General features: G+C 47.1%; 1 protein-coding gene across 2 annotated transcripts in view; it reads right to left on the bottom strand.

Annotated features, from left to right (window-relative positions):
- The window catches only part of SLC35F3 (solute carrier family 35 member F3), a 460,449-nt gene that overhangs the window by 131,013 nt on the left and 308,603 nt on the right, over window positions 1-20,833 (bottom strand). The window contains exons 1-2 of one of the 2 annotated variants that reach the window (XM_032137018.2): window positions 16,533-16,897; window positions 179-503 (exon numbers count right to left, since the gene is read on the bottom strand). In XM_032137018.2, coding sequence (XP_031992909.1) covers window positions 179-503; window positions 16,533-16,608 — 401 coding nt within the window. In that variant the 5' untranslated portion in view covers window positions 16,609-16,897. Of the gene's footprint in view, window positions 1-178; window positions 504-16,532; window positions 16,898-20,833 lie in introns of those variants that run through there. The other variant, XM_032137017.2, reaches the window with a different exon arrangement.

The raw sequence follows: 20,833 nt of genomic DNA, 5'->3' as shown, positions 1-20,833 counted from the left end.
GGGGTAGAGAGAATTCTGCTCCCGACCCCACTGAGAGAGCAGGTGCATTCACTGCGACATCTCTCCACGGGCTCCCACCGGCTCATCCCAGCGCCTGCCACCAGGGGCAGCTCTGCAGAGTCAGCGCTGGATGGAGCAGCCCCGGGTCAGGAGGCCTCCTCGTGCAGGACGCGCCTACCTGTATCGCTGCTTCACAGACTGCTTCTCTGTGGACTTGCAGACGTGCCCCACGTAGTACAACGGGAAGAATAAAAAGTTCCAGTTGGTGGCAAACCACGTGAGGGTGAAGGGCGCGTCGAACTTCCTGAAAGTCAGCTTGGCGAGCTGCGTGGAGCCCGCCCACGAGGAGCACACGCACAGCACGACCGCCACGCCCCAGAAGATCTTCTTGAGCTGCGCCCGGGAGCACGTCCAGCAGCGGCGGCTCGCTCTCCCGCCGGCCTCCACCCCGGCCGGGGCCTGGGCCTCCGCCGGGCCCGGGGAGTCTCGGGGGCGCTCCTCCCCTGGGGAAGAGAAGGGCGTGGTTAGCCGGGCCTGCAGACCTTCACCCCTGCACTTCACAGGGCGCTGCCCTGCAGCCATTGTCACCACCAGCTACCTGGGGGCCGGGGGAGATAGCGGGCGCCGGGGCGGCTTCCAGGACGGCTGTGTGACACCAAGCTGCAATAGAAAACGTTTGCACTGGTTTTCCTGTCCTCCAGGACCGCGGCTCTCCAAGTGTGGTCTCTGGGCCAGGCAGCGTCAGCACCCTTCCCCATCCGTCCCCGGAACTTGTTGGAAATGCAGAATCTCAGGGCTCACCCCAGGCTCCAAAATCAGAACCTACATTCCTCAGGTGATCTGTGAGCTTTGGGAAACACTTCTCCAGAGCACACAGAGCGGCTGAAGTATCTCCACTCTCATTTACGTCAGTTGACGAGTACTCACGTGCTCCTGGGTGCGGGGCAGTACTGGGCTGGAGATTCCTACAGGGGGAGGTCTTGACCTCTAAAAGGTCCCAGCACCTTGACAGAAGTGGCCTGTTACTTAAAGGCACAGTTGGCCAAGCCTCTCTCCTCTTATTTTGTATGCATGGCAAAAATAGGCTTCGCCACTCTTACTTTTCTATCTGCTTTAACTGGCTTCCTGCTGATAGCCTCCAGTCCCACTTCGAAGCTTTACTTAAAAACCGCAACCTCTGGCAGCTGGTGTGTGAAAGGCCACAGACACTCCATTCTAGAGCGGTGTGATTTCTGGAAATCAGGCTGCAGCCCAAAGCTTGGCTCTGCGGCAGTGTTGTTCCCGCAGACCAGAGGAAGGTGAAAAGGCGTTATTTTCCACTGTTTGCTTTTTCATTCACGATTGTGTGCGTGTCAGTCAGCTGGAAATTTAAACAAAGCTGTAGCTTGTGTCGGGTGTAACTACGGATGGATGCAAATTTCCAGAAGGCAGTGTACTTGCCTTTTATAATGATGTGCCTGGCACCTAGCTGAATGGAGGCACACTAGTGCTAAGAGGCCATTTTCACTCTAGCGGAGGAAATGAGCCCTGAATATATTGGGGTCAAACGTGCTTTCTCTACATTGTTTAAACTTAAATAACTTTAATAACAAACTAAGTTTTGTATATCATACTTTCTGAGGCAAAATTGTGATTCAATGTAACCTATTTTTCAAGTGTTAGCTAATATCGTTAACCACTGGCTGTGCTGTCTCTGTTTTAGCCAAAGATAAACCGAAGCATTATATGGCTAGTCAAAGAGAGATAACGTACTTTATTGGGCCAAATTCTGTTTCACACCATCTCTATTGTGCTTCATGACTTGCTTTATTAATAACCTCCCTCCTTCTCTTACTTTTCATGTGTTCACATATCCGAGTTGAAAGGCCCCTGGTAAACCAAATGTCTCGCCACCCTCTGAGCTTCTGACAAGCCGTCTGTTCCTGCATGGGCTGCAGGGCAGAAAGATGTGGAGGACAAAAAGGAAGATTGATTTCCAGCGTTTTGGGGGATCTGCGTGCTTATGCCCTCCTACCAGGATCTCTTGACTTTCCTCGCCATGAATTCCCACAACTTAATGCAATTGCAGTTTCAGACAGAAGTATGCACATTTCAATTTACACACGGATTACCTGCCATTTTGAATTAGCATCTGCAGCTGTTCATTGTCGGGATAATTTGCAAGGAGTGTTGGAGGTTAGAGGGGTTTGTCACTATTAGCATCGCTGTCAAAAACTCATCCTGAAAAGATTGTAGAGATGAAAAAAAAGTTCACAAAAATGAAATGCAGCTTCACAGTAATAACTTCCAGTGAAAGAACGGACTCCAAAAGAGGCTGAATAAATTCAGCTCACAGCATGTTTCTTCATTGAATGTTTTCATTATAGCAAATTAAGCTTTAAAACTTAGCAAACTAGGCAGTGATGCTGCATAGCTTTTACAATGAAGGAGAAAATCGTCAAATTATGTAATTTGGTATTGCTAAAATGTTTCTATGGATTTGGATTAAAGAAGTTGTTCTCTAACTTTGTAACCTCTCTGGATCCTCAAACCAAAGGAATATGAACAAAATACAAACAAAATTAAGACACTTAGAACTAAACTCACTATTCTGTTATTTGAAAATAACCACATGTAAATAGAACAACGTTTTCCAAACTGTAATGCAGTTAACAGGCGTTATAAGGAAAAAATATTCCATGCTTGGATAGATTTGAAAAACACCAAGTAGAACAGACAGGTTCCTTTGCTGTAGGAATATTCAGGGCCAATGGATATTGTGAATTTTCAAGAGGCTGCTTCCCGTATTATTTAAATGTGTAAAGCCTGTGGTAGGGACTACTGTACTTGGGAACATACTTTGGGAAACACTGGAATATACCCATAAAGAATAATAGACAACCAAACCCCATTCATTGCAAACCTCCCACTTAGTGAAGTAGTGAAACAGAATTTGGCCCAATAAAGACACTATACTGTGTCTCTTATAATAATAATCACTCATCAATTTCATTACCTCATTCTTCATACTGCTAAACACGTTGTACCTCATATAAATAAAAAGTATTATTTATACATACATCACAAAAGTGCTAAATAGTAAAAAGAAAAAGCAATTTTTAGTGATGTTAGCACCCAGAGATATCACAATTGACATTCGCTGCCGCATTTTCCCTAGTCTTTTGTGTCTGTGCAACACACACACACATACATGTACCCCTCTCAGCAGAACCATGCCCCTAGCACAAATGGACACACAAACCCACACGCACACACACTGAAAAACTGGGATCACACTGTGTTTTTATCTTTCATTTATTTAACCTAACATAATGAACGGCATGCACTTTTTACATCTCACAGGGCTATGTATGGTGCAATGCATCCTCAGAGCCTTTCGATCAGACAGGAAATCACTGTGAAACATGTGCCCTGTGCCAAGAGCTTTGGATGGTCTATAAATAAGTGTAAAGCATGATTACCATCTTTCAGGAATGGACAGACTATGTCAGAGTGACGAAAGATCCATGAAGGAATTACAGAACAATTACGTGTAAAATAGAGCTTCTGACTATATAACAGGAATTCTGCAGACAGCGTGGCCAGTGTGCATTGGGATAATAGTGAAAAGGATCAGAAGAGGCAGGTAGGTTGGCCTGGGCCTTGGAGGATAGAACATAAAAGTAAGTAAAATAGGAGCAAAGTTCAGGGTCAAGAATACACATGACCTGGAGGGGCAGTGAGGATGGTGGTGAGATCCGAAATTCATTGCCACCTCGTCACTCTGCAGTGCCTCATCTTGCTTTGGTTAGACATGCCACAGGAGAAACTGCCAGGTTTGCTGAAGGGACTGGAGCAAACTCAGATGTCGACTGATCCCACTTTATTAAGGAAGTGCAAGCCACAACATCCATAACAAAGTAATATAATAAGTTGAAGAATAAATGTAGAGTTACACAAAAATTTTGCTTAGCAGATGCATTTATTTTCTACTATTGGAAATGCAACAAATGCACCCCACACTTGACATCATTTCCAGGGTCATTTTCAATGAACTGGCCAACTGATGCTCAAACAGGTTTCAGACAGAAGGAGTTACAATGAGGAAGGCTATGTCTCTTTTTAGAAGCCTTTCAAATCTTCTAAGTGTAGGAAACTTTTGTTTAATTCTGCCCCCAACCTCCAAAATTTCAGGTCAAGTGTTGCCTTTGTTTGATTTCACTCCTTTATCACAGTTGAAAGAGGCAGTGCTGCCTGGGCATGGTGGCTCACGCCTGTAATCCCAGCACTTTGGGAGGCTGAGGCGGGTGGATCATGAGGTCAGGAGATCGAGACCATCCTGGCTAACATGGTGAAACCCCATCTCTACTAAAAGTATGAAAAATTAGCCGGGCATGGTGGCGGGTGCCTGTAGTCCCAGCTACTTGGGAGGCTGAGGCAGAAGAATGGTGTGAACCCAGGAGGTGGAGCTTGCAGTGAGCTGAGATGGCACCACTGCACTCCAGCCTGGGCGACAGAGCAAGACTCCGTCTCAACAACAACAACAAAAAAAAATGAAAGAGGCAGTGCCTCAAGGAAATCGATGCCAAAACTAGCCTCACACTGTTTACTGCCACAGCTCCTGGGACCATTAGTATACAACTAGAAATACTATTTATGTCACCCTCACCTTCACTCTCCAACACCCCTTCCCCACTAACAATCCCTCTGTTTATGATCATCTTGTGCCTTAAATTCTAATCTTGTACTTTAGCCAGCAGTTCTGGGAGCAATGCAAAGTAGATTATACACTCTGGCCCAATGCTCGTGCTGACAGATGCTGTAATTGTGGATTCAAGCATCTCCCTGAAGGTGTGTCACCTCTAAATTCTGTTGATGCTACTTAATTCATCCATAAATGCTGGAGGACAGGTGGGTTCATCCCAGTTCTGTTGCCTGAGTTGCTTCCATTGAGCACGTGTGTGTGTGTGTGTGCGCACGCACACGCGAGTGCAGGGGGAGTGTTCTTTTGTGCACTTAGTATATTCCATGGCATGGTGAGATGTAACCATGCCTGTGTGTGAGCTTCCATTTTAGCCCTGCCTTAGTGTCCTGAGGGCTGTCAGGCAATTTATTAAAACTGCATAAACCCCAACACCTGCAAAATCACAGTTTTTGCTTGTGACCAAAGACTCTTGACCAAAGAGAAAGGATTCACATTCTTTGGTCAAGCAGAAGTAGTACCTAGAGGCAATGTCTGTGCAGCAGAAGGAAACTCTAGGTCACAATGGGTGAGCTGAAGGTCTAGTTTAGCTACCAACTCATTTGGGTACCAAAGCACACCCTTAGTCCCATGAGCTGTCCACTGCTTAGGCCTGAGAAAATGATGAATTGGGTGCTTTTTTTTTTTTAACTTAATGTAAGTCACTTCTACAATGAAAAGCAAGAAAGATTGGAAAGTCATTCATTCTCATCTCATAAAATGGCCCTTTTGAACTTTCAAGAGACCAATAATGTTTCTTTTATGAGCTTCCCAAGGATAAGTGGACCCTTGTTGACTCCTTTCTGAAAAAGTCTCCAGGGAGTTTACGCTTAGAAAGTGCTCAAGTCCTTTCTTTAGGGTAAGGGACCCAGAGTGGGGATCAAAGACCACCAGCTGGCTGGTGTGACCCAAGCCTTTCAAACGTAAAGGAGATAGAACTGCACAGGAAATGGGAGATGATGCCTTGCAACTGACATCTATTTCAGTAAGGTCTATAGAGTTATTTGATTTGTTTATGGCTTTATTGAGATATAATTCTCATACTATAAAATTCAGCTAAGTACACAACTCAGTAAGTTTTAGCAAATTCGAATTGTGAAGCCATTACCATAGTATCATTTTGGAACATTTCTATCATGCTGAAACGAGTTCTTGTGCCCATTTGAAGTTCTCCCTGTTCCCACCCTCAACCCTAGGCAACCATGAATGTGTTTTCTGTATAATAATTTGCATATCCTGAACATTTCATATACATATACAGACTTTCACATCTGACTTCTTTTATTTAACATCATGTCTTTGGGATTTATCCATGTTGTAGCATGTGTCAGCAGTTCATTCTTTTGATGCCTGAAGAGAATTCCATTGTATGGATATAACAAATTTGGCTTATCCATTCATCTATTGATGGACATGCAGATTGCTTCCAGTTTGGGGCTGCTGTGAAGAATGCTGCTATGAACACTCACTTATAAGTCTTTGTGTGGATATATATTCATTCCTCTCGGGTGGACTAGTTTTTAGGCCACTCATTCAACAAATCTTAATTAACCACCTACTTTGCGGTACAAGGCGGGTACAACTTTTCCCTCATAGAGCTTGCTTGTCCAAGTGGCAGTGCTTAAAGTACCCACATCTTAGAGGCTTAAGTGCATCTAATTGTGTCCAAACAGGACACAGTTGAGAGCTGCTCTGGAAACTAGAGTTCCACCTCCCCCTATCCCTCAACCCCTGCCTCTTTTTCCTAGACTGCATGAAAGACAGGGTCTGATGAAGACTTTCCCATTTATTGATTACCGATGAGTACACCATCCCAGGACCTGGCCAACAAACCAAAAAGCTTTTGCAAAATGAGGAGCTTAGAAGAAAGCTTTTGTTTATGGCCATTTGCAAGTGTAACTTATCTTCCAAACAATCCATTTCAGGCTTTGTTTATCTTTCCTACTCATTAAATACTTGCTCAGTGAATTTATGTGTGACATTATTTTTAGGCAGTGATGTAGAGGAAAGGGGAGGAGACTTGCAGAAAAGGCTTTCGCATACATAAGGCCAACTACATGCCCCAAACATCCCAAAGCAATTGGCACTTCACGTGTCCCAACCCACTTGCCCTTGCCAGATCATCCATATGGATTCCTGGACTTTGGGTCAGAAAACACTGCCACCATTCACACGCGGCCAAAGCCCCAGTCATGCTCCTGACTAGCATAGGTTCCAGGGAAAGAACAGATTCTATGGATAATTGAAGTTAGATGTTGACCGTGGGTAAAGGAAAAGGAGACAGTATGGAGAATTAAAGGGGCAAGTGGTGGTTAGACAGCCAATACATACACCACACTCTCTGCCAGTAGATGTTATATATCTTTTTATATCCATCATGATGGTGGACATCAGTAAGGTTATTTCTCTTTTGTATATTGGACAGCTGAGGTTCTGAGAGTTAATATCCCAAGGGTACAAATCAGTGAGCGGCTAAGGCACTGTTTTAACTTGGTTCTGTTTGACTCCAGAGCATCAATGGGAATACAGAATGTTCTCATTCCTCTCGTTCTCCCCTTTGAAAGTTGACCAAGGTCATGGTGCTGAACATCTCATTCAGAACTGCATGTCACTAAAGAGGGACTTCAGGTTTGCAGAGGACAGAAACACATTTGTAACATGGAAAAGACTGAGTGTGTATGGGACCCTGCACTAGGATTTGCTATTCTGGAAAGAGGGTGTTATGGACTGAGTGATTGTGTTCTTCCCAAATTCATGTGTTGAAGCCCTAACATCCAGTGTGGTTGTGTTTGGAGACAGGGCCTCTAAGAAAGTAATTAAAATTAAAGAGGCTGGATGCAGTGGCTCACGCCTGTAATCCCAGAGGTTTGGGAGGCCGAGATGGGCAGATTGCTTGAGCCCAGGGGTTCAAGACAAGTGTTGGCAACATGGTGAAACTCCATCTCTACAAAAAAAATACAAAAAATTAGCTGTGCGTGGTGGTGCTTGCCTATAGTCCCAGCTACCTGGGAGGCTGAGGTGGGAGGATTGCCTGAGCCCAGAAAGTTGAGGCTGCAATGACCAGTGATTGCGCCACTGCACTCCAGCCTGGGCATAGGAGTGAGACCCTGTCTTAAAAAACAAACAAACAAACAAGAAACCGAAAAAGGTTAAATGAGGTCATAAGGATGGAATTCTAATCTGGTAGGATTAGTGTCCTTATAAGAAGAGACACCAGGGAGTTTGCTTTCTATCTCTCTCTCTCCATACACACATCAAGAGAAGGGGTCATGTGAGGACACAGAAGGCGGCCGTCTGCAAACCAAGAAGACAGCCCTCCCCAGAAACTAAATTTGCCAGCACCTTGATTTCAGATTTCCAGCCTCCAGTATTATGAGTAAAAAAATGTCCTTTTTAAAAGCTATGATATGTTGTTACGGCGGTGCTAGCTAATACAAGGGGTTACAATAGAGAGTGTACTGTGCTTGAGAAGGTGTAAGGCATGGACCAAGAGCCACCACTCTGCAGAATGTGTATGACATGCTACAGATGGCAAAGTATTTATTTTGATAACCTATTAGGAGAAGAAATAACTTTATTGGATTAGAAATATTATATGCTATCTTATATTTGTTTGCCTCCTGTGAATTGCTCGAATCTTTGTTGTAAAGTTATTTCTGGAGGCAGTGTGTAGAGCTAGGAGAAAACATGAGAGTTGTGAAGTTGTGTTTAAAAACAAAATTAGTGTTTTGCACTTGGAAATTATTCCTCTGGTTAGGATAAAGAATCAGGAGGTGAACAAAAGTTGCTGTTTGGGGTTGGAATGGGGTGGTGGAGGCTTCTTTGAGATGTGTCTGATCTACTCTGAAGCAGTCTGAGAGCTGGTAAGAGTCAGGTCTTGATCCAGCTCACTTTTCCCACCCATCATCACCATCTCAGTAATCAGATATCTAAATCGGCATTTCTACCTCATTTCCATTTCCTTAGAGGTCCCTAAATAACTCTCAAAGTTCTGAATAATTTCATGCAGTGGATTTAAGACAGTCCTGGAATGTACTCAGCCTAAGGTGAATCATGACTCTCGAGAAACTGACAGGGTATGGGTAAGCCTTAAATAATACTGTTTGTACCTTGGGGGAAGAGTCAATGCCTCCTCTTGGGAGGAAGCAGAGCACTATGTTTTAATACTTGGTCTGAAAGCATCTGAACTTGAGGGCATCAGTTTTAATCCATATGCACTGCTAGTTATGGCTTGTGCAGCCTCCTGGAATTTCACCATTTTCTGTGGCCTGGGCACATGATGCCTCCATATACACCAGTTGGTAAACCTGGTGATGTTTTGGTGCTGCTAATGACCTGCACGCAAAACCCAGACAAATATGCATACTCTTCTTTGCTGGTGTTTTTCCTCATCAGATTGTTAGCATCTCCAGATTCTTTGGCTTCTATGTGGACTGAAATTTGGCTGTTGGAATGCAAAGGATGAACCACAGTTTTATAGGAGGGCGGGTTATATGCAGGACAGTACCTCCAGGCAAAGACACTGCCCTCTCCTGCAGCCTGAGGGCTCTTGAGGAAGAGGGGCATGCTGGAGCCTTCTCCTGTGGAGTGGCCAGCCCACCAAACTCACCATGGCAGTGCTGGGCAGCTATGGGGGGATGGGGGAGTATGGCATCTCTGGTCCTCTAATCAGAAGAGGTGTGGGTTTTGGTTGGATGGAGTGTTAGATGAAAATGAGTGGAACAGAGCAAAATTAAAACACCGTTTTCTCAAATATAACTCCAGTTCTCAGCAGAGTCATTGTGCATCAACAAGGCAGGACTAAACTTGCTTGGTCAAGGACCAAGGTGGGGTTGGTCTTAAAGTATTAAACATGACCTCTCAGGCTTAATCTCCTACCCAAGGATAGACATTCTGAACCAACAATGGGTGACATGGCTCAGCTCATTCCCGGGCATTGAGATTTAACACAGAAACACAGGGACTGGGACCAGCCCCAGGCACAGCTTGGAAGTTGCACAGCTTCTCTTTGGCATCTTTCTGTACCTCTTTTTATGCCATCTCATCATCTGGGGTTCCGTCTCATGGAGCAAGTTGTACTCATGTAGCTAGTCTTTCCATCCCCTGCTCAAATACCAAAATCTACTCTCAGAAAGAACACCTGTTTGCATGCATACATATGCTCACATACATGCACATGCTAGATTCCTTATTGTTCTTGGTCTCAATTCCTCAAAGCTCTGCTCTCTGACTATAGCTAATGAAGAGTTTTAATCAGATAAACCAATCTCTGCTAATGATTAAGCTACTCAGTAGACTCTTAGAATGTTCCTGCCTAAAAAGACAATGGAAGATCTATTATAATCCTCTTTCTTTGCAGCAGGAGAAGCCCAGGCTGCAAGAGGCCAGGCGACATGTCCAATATATTAATTAGCTAATGGAGGAGCAGAAAATGACACTTGAATGTCCTGACACCTCATCCAGTGTTCTTCCCTCCAGTCCCTTCTCCTGAGCTACACGATGTCTTAAGCAATGGAAATGTATTATGCGCCAAAAAGGCTTTTAAGAATTAAATCTCTTCTTGGCTGTCCCAATAGGGCTGTTCTGAACCCTTTCCCACCTCTTCAAGTCTTCAATCCCCATCCATCATTTGCAGCAAACGATGACACTTCCTACATTACAAAGATCAAAGTCACCAGCACAGCTCCCTTAGCTTCCCTCCTCTGCATCTTCATGATTCTTGTCTTTGCCCATTAAGCTTTCTCTGCTCCTTTTCAAAGCCGATCATTCCCTTTCTCTGTCTTGTGCTTCCTCCCCTGGTATGCTCCCTCCTCTAGGCCACTGTTGCATTAATTGTTGCATCAATCATCTTTCTCTCGGGGCAACCTCAGACCTGCCCTGGAATCAGCCTGGCTCTCTCAAAAGTTATCTCCCTCCCCCTTCAGACAGCATAGCTTCTCAAACCTCCCTCACTGTCAAACACTTCAACCAAGTATCCAGTAATGCCCCCACCCACCCTTGCAATCTGTCTTGCAGACCAGCACCCGCTTAAAACTGTTTCCACAAAATCACCCTCTCTTGGTTGCATCTGACACATCACTCTCTCTCTTTCTTCTCGGTTTTCTTCTGGTTGTCTCCATGCCACCGTACTATCTGAGTTCTCTGGTCTGGACAGTCAAACTTCTCTCCTGCCTCCCTTACCTCCTAAATGTGCATGGTCACCAGGATTCTGTGCTTGGTTTATTCCATATTTCCATATCACCTGATTGGTTCCTCAGGCTTCACCACCTCTTTCCGCCACCTCCCTGCCTACTACATACCTGTGTTTGCAGGCATTGGCCTCAAACTCAACTTTTCTAAATGTGACTCCCCCATCTCTCCCTCCCAGATGAGTTTCCCTTCCTATCTTCACTGTTACTGCTAATGGCATCTCCATTCCCAGAATTGTTCAGGCATAATCTTCAAAGCCGTATTTCACGGCTCTTTTCAGCCTTCCTACTTCACACTCTCACCACAGTCTGTTGATTCCTCCTCTATCCTGTCCTTGTCCTTGCCATCAGAGGGTACAGTGGTTAGGACATGGGCATACCACATGGCAGCTGTCTCAAACAGTGGGTTACCTGATCACCCTGCAATCCAAGTCCTTACTGCACAGTGGGAATTACATTAGGAGCCACTGTAGAGGCACGTTGTGAGGACTAAATGAGGCAACCCAGGTTGGCAAAGAAGGGGGTAATGATGGCAAGCAAGAGTGCTGCTCAGGGGCCATCTGCGTCCCAGCCAGAACTGAGTTCACCCTCAGCTGAAATGCAGCATTTACTTTATACTTCTTCCATAGAATCAAAAACATTACATTTCTGCATGCATTCTTTATTGGTGTGCCTTTCTGACATTCCTCACTCGATTGGAAGCTCTGTTGGATCAAGGATTATGTTTCACTCCTCTTAGAATCCTCCCAAACATCTGGTTCATTCTCTTGCATCTATTAGGTAAAATATTTGATCACTACATGAATGACTTTTGCCACTGAAGTTTCAGACCTAGGGCTAGCCAACCAGGGAAATACGTTGGGTTGGGGGAAACTCTTTGGCAGTGTACTTCTCAAGAATCCTCTTGGTCTGGGCCAGCATCCTGGGTCTTCATATACTATAGCATTCCAGGATAACTGTCTTATCCTGTTGACAGGAACAAGGTAGTCAGACCTACTCTGTGGGCAGCTGAGATCACCCAACACTCCCAAAGGAGAGGCACTAAGAATATGACACACAGCCGTGGGGCCTGTGAACCCCCCATGGGGGTCCCAACCACTGAGTTATATTAGTTATATTACAGTGGGAGCTTTTTTTTTTTTTTTTTTTTGAGATGGAGTCTCTCTATGTCACCAGGCTGGTGTGCAGTGGCACGATCTGGGCTCACTGCAACTTCCGCCTCCTGGGTTCAAGTGATTCTCCTGCCTCAGCCTCCCAAGTAGCTGGGACTGCAGGTGCACACCACCATGTCCAGCTAATTTTTGTATTTTTAGTAGTGACAGGGTTTCACCATGTTGGCTATGATGGTCTTGCTCTCTTGACCTCGTGATCCACCCACCTTGGCCTCCCAAACTGCTGGAATTACATATAATGGGAGCTTTAGGGAGCATTTACTGAGCATCTACAAAGTGCCATGAGCTGATATAATTCTCTCTCCTAATCAAACGAAATGCAGTTGTGCAAAGGTCTTGCAACATTTGCAGCCAGGTAGATATGGATTTGAAGCCTGGGATCCTTGCTTTCTAATTACAGTACCTTCTGTGAATGATTTTTCTGAGCCTCAGTTTCCTTATCTATAAAGTTGGATAACAATACTTACCCTTGCTTAGGGAAAAAATAGAGATAATAGACCAATCTCTCCTAGCATAGTACCTGCAATGTAGTCGGCATTCATTAGCAAAAACTATTATTTGAGTATTAAGAGCAAGATGTCATCACCCCTCCTTTCCTAGCACGGAACTGATTCCTGGAGAGCTTTATTCATTAGCCAGAAATCACTCACCTAGTGTGAGAGCTGGATAGACCCAGTCCATCTAATTCCAAAGCCCTCACCCTTTCCACAACACTACTTGCTGCAGGCCTCTTGGGGAATTCATTGTACTGTTCTCAACGATTAATTCCTATTGAATGTAATTTCACTGAACGTGAATGAGCTGATTGTGAATAGAGATGATCCTAGTAAACACTAGTCTATTAGAGATGTGCTACTGATCAATGCTCTGCTTCTGAAAGGAAAGCCAAGCAAAGGATCTGTGAAAACAAGGTATGTTTTTAGACATGACAGATGCCATCAATCTCACCAGAATGCATTTTTCAAGCCTTAACCCCTATCTAAGGCCCAGCCCCACTCTCCTCATGCTTCTGGGCTGAGCCCGAGCATCCATGTTCTCTCTGCCTGAAACTGCCTCTCCTCCCCTCTGCACCAACAACCTTTCTCATATCCCCCCAGCCTCAGTTGCGATGCCTCATAAGGCCTCCTCCTCAGGAAGACCCCCTCCTTAGAATGGCTCCTTCTTAGAAAGGCCTGTTCCTCAGGAATATCTCCTCAGAAAGGCCTCTTCCTGAGGAAGGCTTCCTTCTTAGATGGCCTCTTCCTCAAAAAGGCCTTTTTGTTAGGATGGCCTCCTCCTCAGAGACCTTTCTGAGGAGGCCTCCCCAGGAAGGCCTTCTCCTTAGAAGCCCTCCTTCTCAGAAAAGCCTCCTCTCCTCAGGAATATCTTCTCCTCAGAACGGCCTCTTCTTAGAAAGGCCTCCTTCTCAGAAAGGCCTCCCCCTCAGAAAGGCCCCCTCAGAAAGGCTTCCTCTGTAGAAACCCTCCTCCTCATGAAGGCCTCCTCCTCAGGAACGCCTCCTCAGATTGCTCAACTCTCAGTGCCCCTGTGACACCTTGCTTTCAGTTCAATACCAGAACTTACTCCTTTGTATTTGATAATTTATCTATCTATCTGTATGTCTCTTCCCCTCTAGACTAAAATGTCCTTAAGAGAATGAAGCTAGAATTGTTCCTTTTTGCCTTTCCAGGGCCTTGCTAAATTGTCACAGGACACAGAGTAGGGTTGGATGAAGCATTTGTTGAGTAAATGAAGTCATCTTGCCCATCTTCCTGTGTTTGAGTTTAACCAAGCTTTGCCTTTTCTATTTTGGTTTTATATGTACCACATGCTGGTGCCTTCTTGCCTCCCCTTAGATGACACACTCTGCAAGCTAATAAATATTCCTCGCTGGCTGCATTCCCTCCCTGTAGCCTGTCTGCCATCCATACAGAAACACCCACAGCATGGGGACCACCTTGCCCTGTGCATTCAAGTTAAAACAAAATGATTCAACACTTCCAAAACCGGCACATAAGATGCAAATGGTTTCCAGAAAATAGACCAAAAGCCAAACTGAATAAAAACACCAAGGAAAAAAACCAGGCAGGGAGAAAGAGCTATATGTGAGCCAGGCATACCAAGGGCAGATTTTATCAGGCCTCGATGGGCAGACTTTTGCATGGGATACTTGCAGGTATCCCATGCAAAATGCAACTGGGGGCTTGCTAGGCATTTTCACCTACCTCTACCTTATTGCATTTCCTCACAGCCTGCTGAAGTAAGTTGTTCCTTCTCTATTACATTTGAGGAAACTGAGGCTGTGTTCATGATTTACACAAATCCAACTGGAAAAGGGGCAGAGCCCAGTCTTGATCCTCAATCTGACCATTTCTTAGTTCACTATACATTTCCATTATCCACAGGCATTTATGAGGAAATGCTAGTTCCAAAGCCAAGCCCATGGTGAGGCAGTTGCTGGCGTTAGTATGTGCAGGAGACTCAAAGCTCTTTTGGCAGCAGCCGTAAGAGATTTTTGGGGGGGTTGGTGGTTAGTGGGAGATAATTTTCATTTTCATTCCCTGAAGGCAACCTCCAGGCTTGGCCATAGGGAAGTACCTGTGCCTCGCATGCCACTCACTGCCTCCTGCAGCACCTCTGAGGCCACAGCACCCAGTTCAGGTAGCCCCACCATCCACGTCCTGCCCCACTTCCAGTGCAGTTCAAACCTGTCCTGCCCAAGGTGGGCTGGGAGTTTCCCAGGGAGACCCCCTGCTGCTGGAGAGCAGAACCCATCTGTCCTACGAGCAGGTAGGAGTGGGGCAGCTTCCCATGAGGACCCTATGAGTGAGCAGACACTCACTCCCTGCTTCCCTCAGAGAAATAAATGGCCAATCCTTCCCTCCCCAACTCACACATACACGTGGGCAATGTCTGGGAGTAGGTTTAGAAATACAAACACCCCTGGAAGAGGTAGCACTTGCACTAAACTCAGGTGTAGATGGCTGATATCAAGTCATTCCTGAGGTTGGGATGGAGGAGAGAAGAAGACAGCCACAAGAAGGAAAAAAAACCCAACCTCCTAAAGATAGAAAATGATGAGAAATAGGTAAGTAGTTGCAGTTCAGTGCAAACTGATGTTCTGAAAAAAATGCATGAGCTTTGGATCAGACAGCCCAGGATTCCATTCCTGCTTCACCACCTACCAACTGTGGGTCTAGGACACGTTAACCCACTTTGCTGGGGCCTCACACTGCTCCCCGGTGGGATGGGGGTCATAGTACGAGGGCAGCTGCAGGCAGGCCTGTGTGGACAGTTGAGCTTGGGATATACAATTACCAAGCCAGCCTCTGTCTTGTCCTCGTTGGTTCTCAGATTTATTGTAATAAACAAGAAGTCACGAGTGGGAAGCAGGGTCCACAGTAGCCTAAAGAAGTCCAGGCTTCCTGGGACGGCAGAAGTCAGGCTCTGAAGGAGCCCAGGGCTGCCCCTCATTCACCGCTGGTGCTCATGGGCTCTTTTGGCTCAGCACAAGCAAAAGCCTAGAGGGGAGCTCCTGGGACCCAGGGGATGGTCTGTCTGCCTCACCTGGCCAAGGTGGCTTGCTCCTGGCAGAGGGAGTTAGTCATTCCACCTCTGCCTCCTGGGAGGAGGAGTTAAGAACTGGGACTGGCCCTCTGCCCCCTTCTCCACTGGAAAGCAAGGCCCCTTAGGCCAGCAGAAGCCAGCTGTGTATGAGGAAGCTCTCCTCGGTGGGCTGCTTCTTCCCCTGTCCTCTCCCTCACATTTCCTGGGTGGGAGCAGTTCCAGGCAGAAAGGACAACACGGGGAGGAGGACACCTTCTGGGGGCCTCTCACAGCCCTTCCGATCCCTCTCCAGGGCCTGGGAAAGAGCCTGTTTACAGACTGGTGCTGGCTCTTCCCTCACCTGTGCGCCCGGCCCATTCCCAAAGAGCAGGGCAGTCAGTTGGCTGGTGGCCGGAAAGGCTTCGGAACACGCAGGAGAGACGTCTCCTTAGCCCGCTGTAGCCCTCTCCCGCCTCTACCAACCGCGGGCAGCACCTTTGGTCGGCCTGGGGGTGAGGCACAGAGCTCCACACCCAGGCAACTCAAGTGTGTGTGTGGTGAGGGGACAATGGGAGCGGCTGGACTACCCCCTCCTGCCGAACAGACAAGAGCCCCAGGACAAACTGGGATGGAGGTGAGGGTGCAGCTGCTGCCAGATGCGCTGGGTGCTGCCCAGGAAGGAGAAGGTTGGGGAGGCGGGTGCTTGCTCGCCGCAGCAGCTCACTCCTGCTCGCCAGGGAGCTCAGGGCAGCCCCCGAAGCTGCCAGGTCCCCCCACGCAGGCGGCGGCGCTCTGCACTGCGGAGCCGCGTCCTGGGGTAGCAGCACCCCCAGCCCCGGCGCCCCGCAGCCAGGCAGCCCCCCTCAGGGTGGCAGCATTGCCCGGCTAGGGTGCAGGGACCCCTGGGGCGAGGCGGCCGCGCATTACCTTCCACTTTGGTGAGGGTCAGGACCGGACTGTTGCAGGCGCTGAGCGGGGCCACCCGGGCCGAGTGCTTCTTCATGATGAGCCGGCCGCCTGCAGGAGCGCTGCCGCCGATCGCCTACATCCTGGGGCCGGCTGGAGCGCGTCTCTCCCGGGCCCGTGGCCGACGCGGCCCTCTGCCGCTGGGGAGCACCAGCGGCTCGCCCCTCTCAGTCCCGGCCTCCCCGGCTGCCCGCCGGGCTCCGGTCGCCGCGTTGCTCACTGCGGCGGCCGCCCTGCAGCGCACATCCTCCCCGGCCGCGCAGCCACTCCACACACACGCGCGCACAGCCTCCTACTTGGAGGTTGCTGCAAACTCCAACGTCACGTACAAGTGCACTCCCTGCTCCCACCCCGCAGCTCACCTGCTCCGCCCTCCTCCCCGGGACGCCCAGCCCCGCAGCCCTCATCCCTCTCTTCCTCCCAGCCAGGTCCTGACTCCCTCTGGCCACCACCTCTCTGAGGACCCCTTTAAAAGGACCAGCGCCTGCGGAGGGGAGACCCTGAGATAACTTAAGCCTCAGTGTTGCACAAGTTTAAAAAGGGAAGTGCTTGACTTTGGATTGAGAGTTGACTCTTCAGTGTGCGGAAGTCCTGAATTATTTCACAGGGAGAGTTAGAAAAAAGCAAAGCTTCCCAAGGCTGCCATTCACTTCTTGAGTCTAGAGGCATATTATCTTGTCTGGCCCCGTGGACAGCTACTTTCTTGTGGTGTGGAGTTGGGGGGGTGGTTCAAACACCACAGAAGCAAAACAGCCACAAGAAAACAAAGGCTTGAAGTGAATTCTGCTCCTACCCCACTGCCTCAGTCTGGAGATCCAAACTCACCTGGGTAGCAGGAAAGCTCCTTTTCTGCCCAGCTCCCGGGTCCTTGCTTCAGCTGCAGGTCTGACATTTGCCTCTGCAGGCACTGGCTTCACTGCTGTCACTCAGACACAGCTGTAAGCTACTGGCCGATGGTGCTCATGAAAAAGCTATGATGTATACCTATTGCATCACTTGCCAGCACAATCCCTGAGTGACCACTGAGTCCGGAGGGGCATTTATCCTAAGACAGTGCATCATCAGAGGTGCCCCGCCATCATCCCTGCATGTAGGACACACAGGGCTCCTGCAGCCCCAGAACTCCCAGGGCCTTGTGTTCATCTCCTTTACAGATGCCCAGCCATCAGTTTGGGTCCCAGCCTCAAGGATCAGTAGAGATTCAAGGTGGGTTTCGTTATTATTGTTGGTTAGGTCTTTGCCCAGAATTTCAGAACCTTCAATACTACCTGGTTTCCTGTGTCAAAGTTAAAATTTCATTGTATTATGTCATTCAAGTCCCCACAAGGGTAGCTCTGTGGAGTGGTACAGGGGAGAGTGAAATTCAAGCAATAGGGTTTCCTAGCTCCGCACCTACCAGATGTTTCTGGTGACATCCACCTGCAACCCCCAGCTCTCTGGCAGAAGTGGCTCCTAGGAGTTGCTCTTGTTGGATTCTTGTTATTAACTGCCCTCTTGAACAGCTGTAATGAATGGAATGGCTCTGATCTCCAAAAGGCCAGGGCTTCTCAGGGCTGCTTTCCACTACTACAGCCAAGGAAAAGGTATATAGGGTCCCTGCAGAGCCCTCTAGTGGTACCCCTCCACATTACATGCCTCTTACAGGAAACGTTCCAAGACTCCTAGCGATGACACTACAATAAGCCAATAAGCCATTTCCTTCTTCGGAAAATTTAAACTCAAATAAGCTTACAGCAAAAGAATTACATATTGTATATTAAAGAGGATCTTTTTACTACAAAATAATACTATGTGTTTCATCAAGTTCATCAATAACATTTATTATATATAGTAACTAAAACAAATATCACATAATAATTGCACACGTTTTGAGCACATGCTATGTATTATTTAACTGTTTTACATAAATAATTTCATTTCCTACTCTCAAAAGCTCTGTAAGATTGTTGTTATCTCATTTCATAGATGGGGAAACTGAGGCTGAGAGGATAATGTCGCAGGTCACAGACTGAGTAACTGGCCAAGCGGGGATTTAAATCCAAGTGTGAACTATTCAAAAGCCTGAACTTATAACCACTACGTTATTCTCTTACATGTTGGAGATATAAAATGCAAAAATTCCTCATAGCTATTCCAAGTCAGCTGAGAGATACGTGTCAAGTTTGAATGTGGTTTTGATATATGATACATGATTTCACCATGCCTGAGCATCTGTACACTCCTGGGGAAACTGGTTTATACTTGTGCTGATGTGGGTCTCCTCCAGCACCTCACATTGGCCTCTACACACGTGTTCTACTGGGCAAGTCACAATGACAAGTTGTATTAGTCTGTTTTCACCCTGCTGATAAAGACATACCCGAGACTGGGAAGAAAAACAGGTTTAATGGACTTATATTTCCACGTGGCTGGGGAGGCCTCACAATCATGGTGGAAGGCAAGGAGGAGCAAGCCATGTCTTACATGGATGGCAGCAGGCAAAGAGAGTGCTTGTGCAGGGAAACTCCCCCTTATAGAATCATCAGATCTCGTGAAACTTATTCACTATCATGAGAGCAGCATGGAAAAGACCTGCCCCCGTGATTCAGTTACCTCCCAGTGGGTCCCTCCCACAATATATGGGAATTCAAGATGAGATTTGGGTGGGGACACTGCCAAACCATATCATTCTACCCCGGCCCCTCCCAAATCTCATATCCTTATATTTCAAAACCAATTTTGCCTTCCCATCTATCCCCCAAAGTCTTAATTCATTTCAGCATTAACTCGAAAGTCCACAGTCCAAAGCCTCATCTGAGACAAGGGAAGTTCCTTCCACCTATGAGCCTGTAAAATCAAAAGCAAGTTAGTTACTTCCTAGATACAATGGGGGTACAGGCATTGGGTAAATACAGCTGTTCAAAATGGGAGGAATTGGCCAAAATGAAGTGGCTACAGGCCTCATGCAATTCCAAAATCTAGCAGGGCAGTTGAATCTTAAAGCTTTGAAATGCTTTCCTTTGACTCCATGTCTCACATCTGGGCCACGCCAATGTAAGAGGGGGGTTCCCATGTTCTTAGGCAGCTCTGCCTCTGTGGCTTTGCAGGGTACAGCCTCCCTCCCACCTGCTTTCATGGGCTGGCATTGAGTGTCTGTGGCTTTTCCAGGCACAGAGTGCAAGCTGTCTTTGGATCTACCATTCTGGGGTCTGGAGGACAGTGGCCCTCTTCTCATAGCTCCACTAGGCAGTGCCCCAGCAGGGACTCTGTGTGTGGGCTCTGACCCCAAATTTCGCTTTTGCACTGACCTAGTAGAGGTTCTCCATGAGGGTCCCACCCCTGCAGCAAACTTTTGTCTGGGCATCCAGGTGTTTTCATAATCCTCTGAAATCTAGGTAAAGGTTCCCAAACCCCAATCCTTGACTTCTCTGCACTTGCAGGCTCAACACCGCATGGAAATTGCCAAGGCTTGGGGTTTACACCTCCTGAAGCAACAGCCCAAGCTCTGTGTTGGCCCCTTTCAGCTACTGCTGGAGCAGCTCGGATGCAGGGCACAAAGTCCCTAGGCTGCACACAGAATGGGGACCCTGGGCCTGGCCCAGGAAACCATCTTTTTCTCCTAGGCTTCCAGGCCTGTGATGGAAGGGGCTGTTGTGAAGACCTCTGTCATGTCCTGGAGACATTTTCCCCATTGTCTTGGTGATTAACATTAAGCTCCTTGTTACCTATGCAAATTTCTGCAGTTGGCTTGAATTTCTCCCCGGAAAATGGGATTTTCCTTTCTATTGCATTGAGCCTGCAAATTTTCTATTGCATCAGGCTGCAAATTTTCCAAACTTTTATGCTCTGCTTCCCTTTTAAAACTGAATGCCTTTAACAGCACCCAAGTCACCTGTTGAATGCTTTGCTGCTTAGAAATTTCTTCTGCCAGATAACCTAAATCATCTCTCTCAAGTTCAGTTTCACAAATCTCTAGGGCAGGGGCAAAATGCCAAGAGTCACCTTTGCTCCAGTTCCCAACAAGTTCCTAATCTCCATCTGAGACCACCTCAGCTTGGACTTTATTGTCCATATCGCTATCAGCAGTTTGGGCAAAGCCATTCAACAAGTCTCTAGGAAGTTCCAAACTTTCCCACATTTTCTTATCTTCTTCTGAGCCCTCCAAACTGTCCCAGCCTCTGCCTATTGCCCAGTTTCAAAGTCACTTCCATATTCTCGGGTATCTTTTCAGCAATGCCTCACTTTACTGGTACCAATTTACTATATTAGCCTGTCTTCATGCT

Source organism: Hylobates moloch, unplaced genomic scaffold, assembly GCF_009828535.3.
Source record: "Hylobates moloch isolate HMO894 unplaced genomic scaffold, HMol_V3 SCAFFOLD_18, whole genome shotgun sequence".
Lineage (NCBI taxonomy): Eukaryota > Metazoa > Chordata > Mammalia > Primates > Hylobatidae > Hylobates > Hylobates moloch.
The sequence above is the reverse complement of the archived record's forward strand: the minus strand, read 5'-3'. Positions and strand labels throughout refer to the sequence as shown.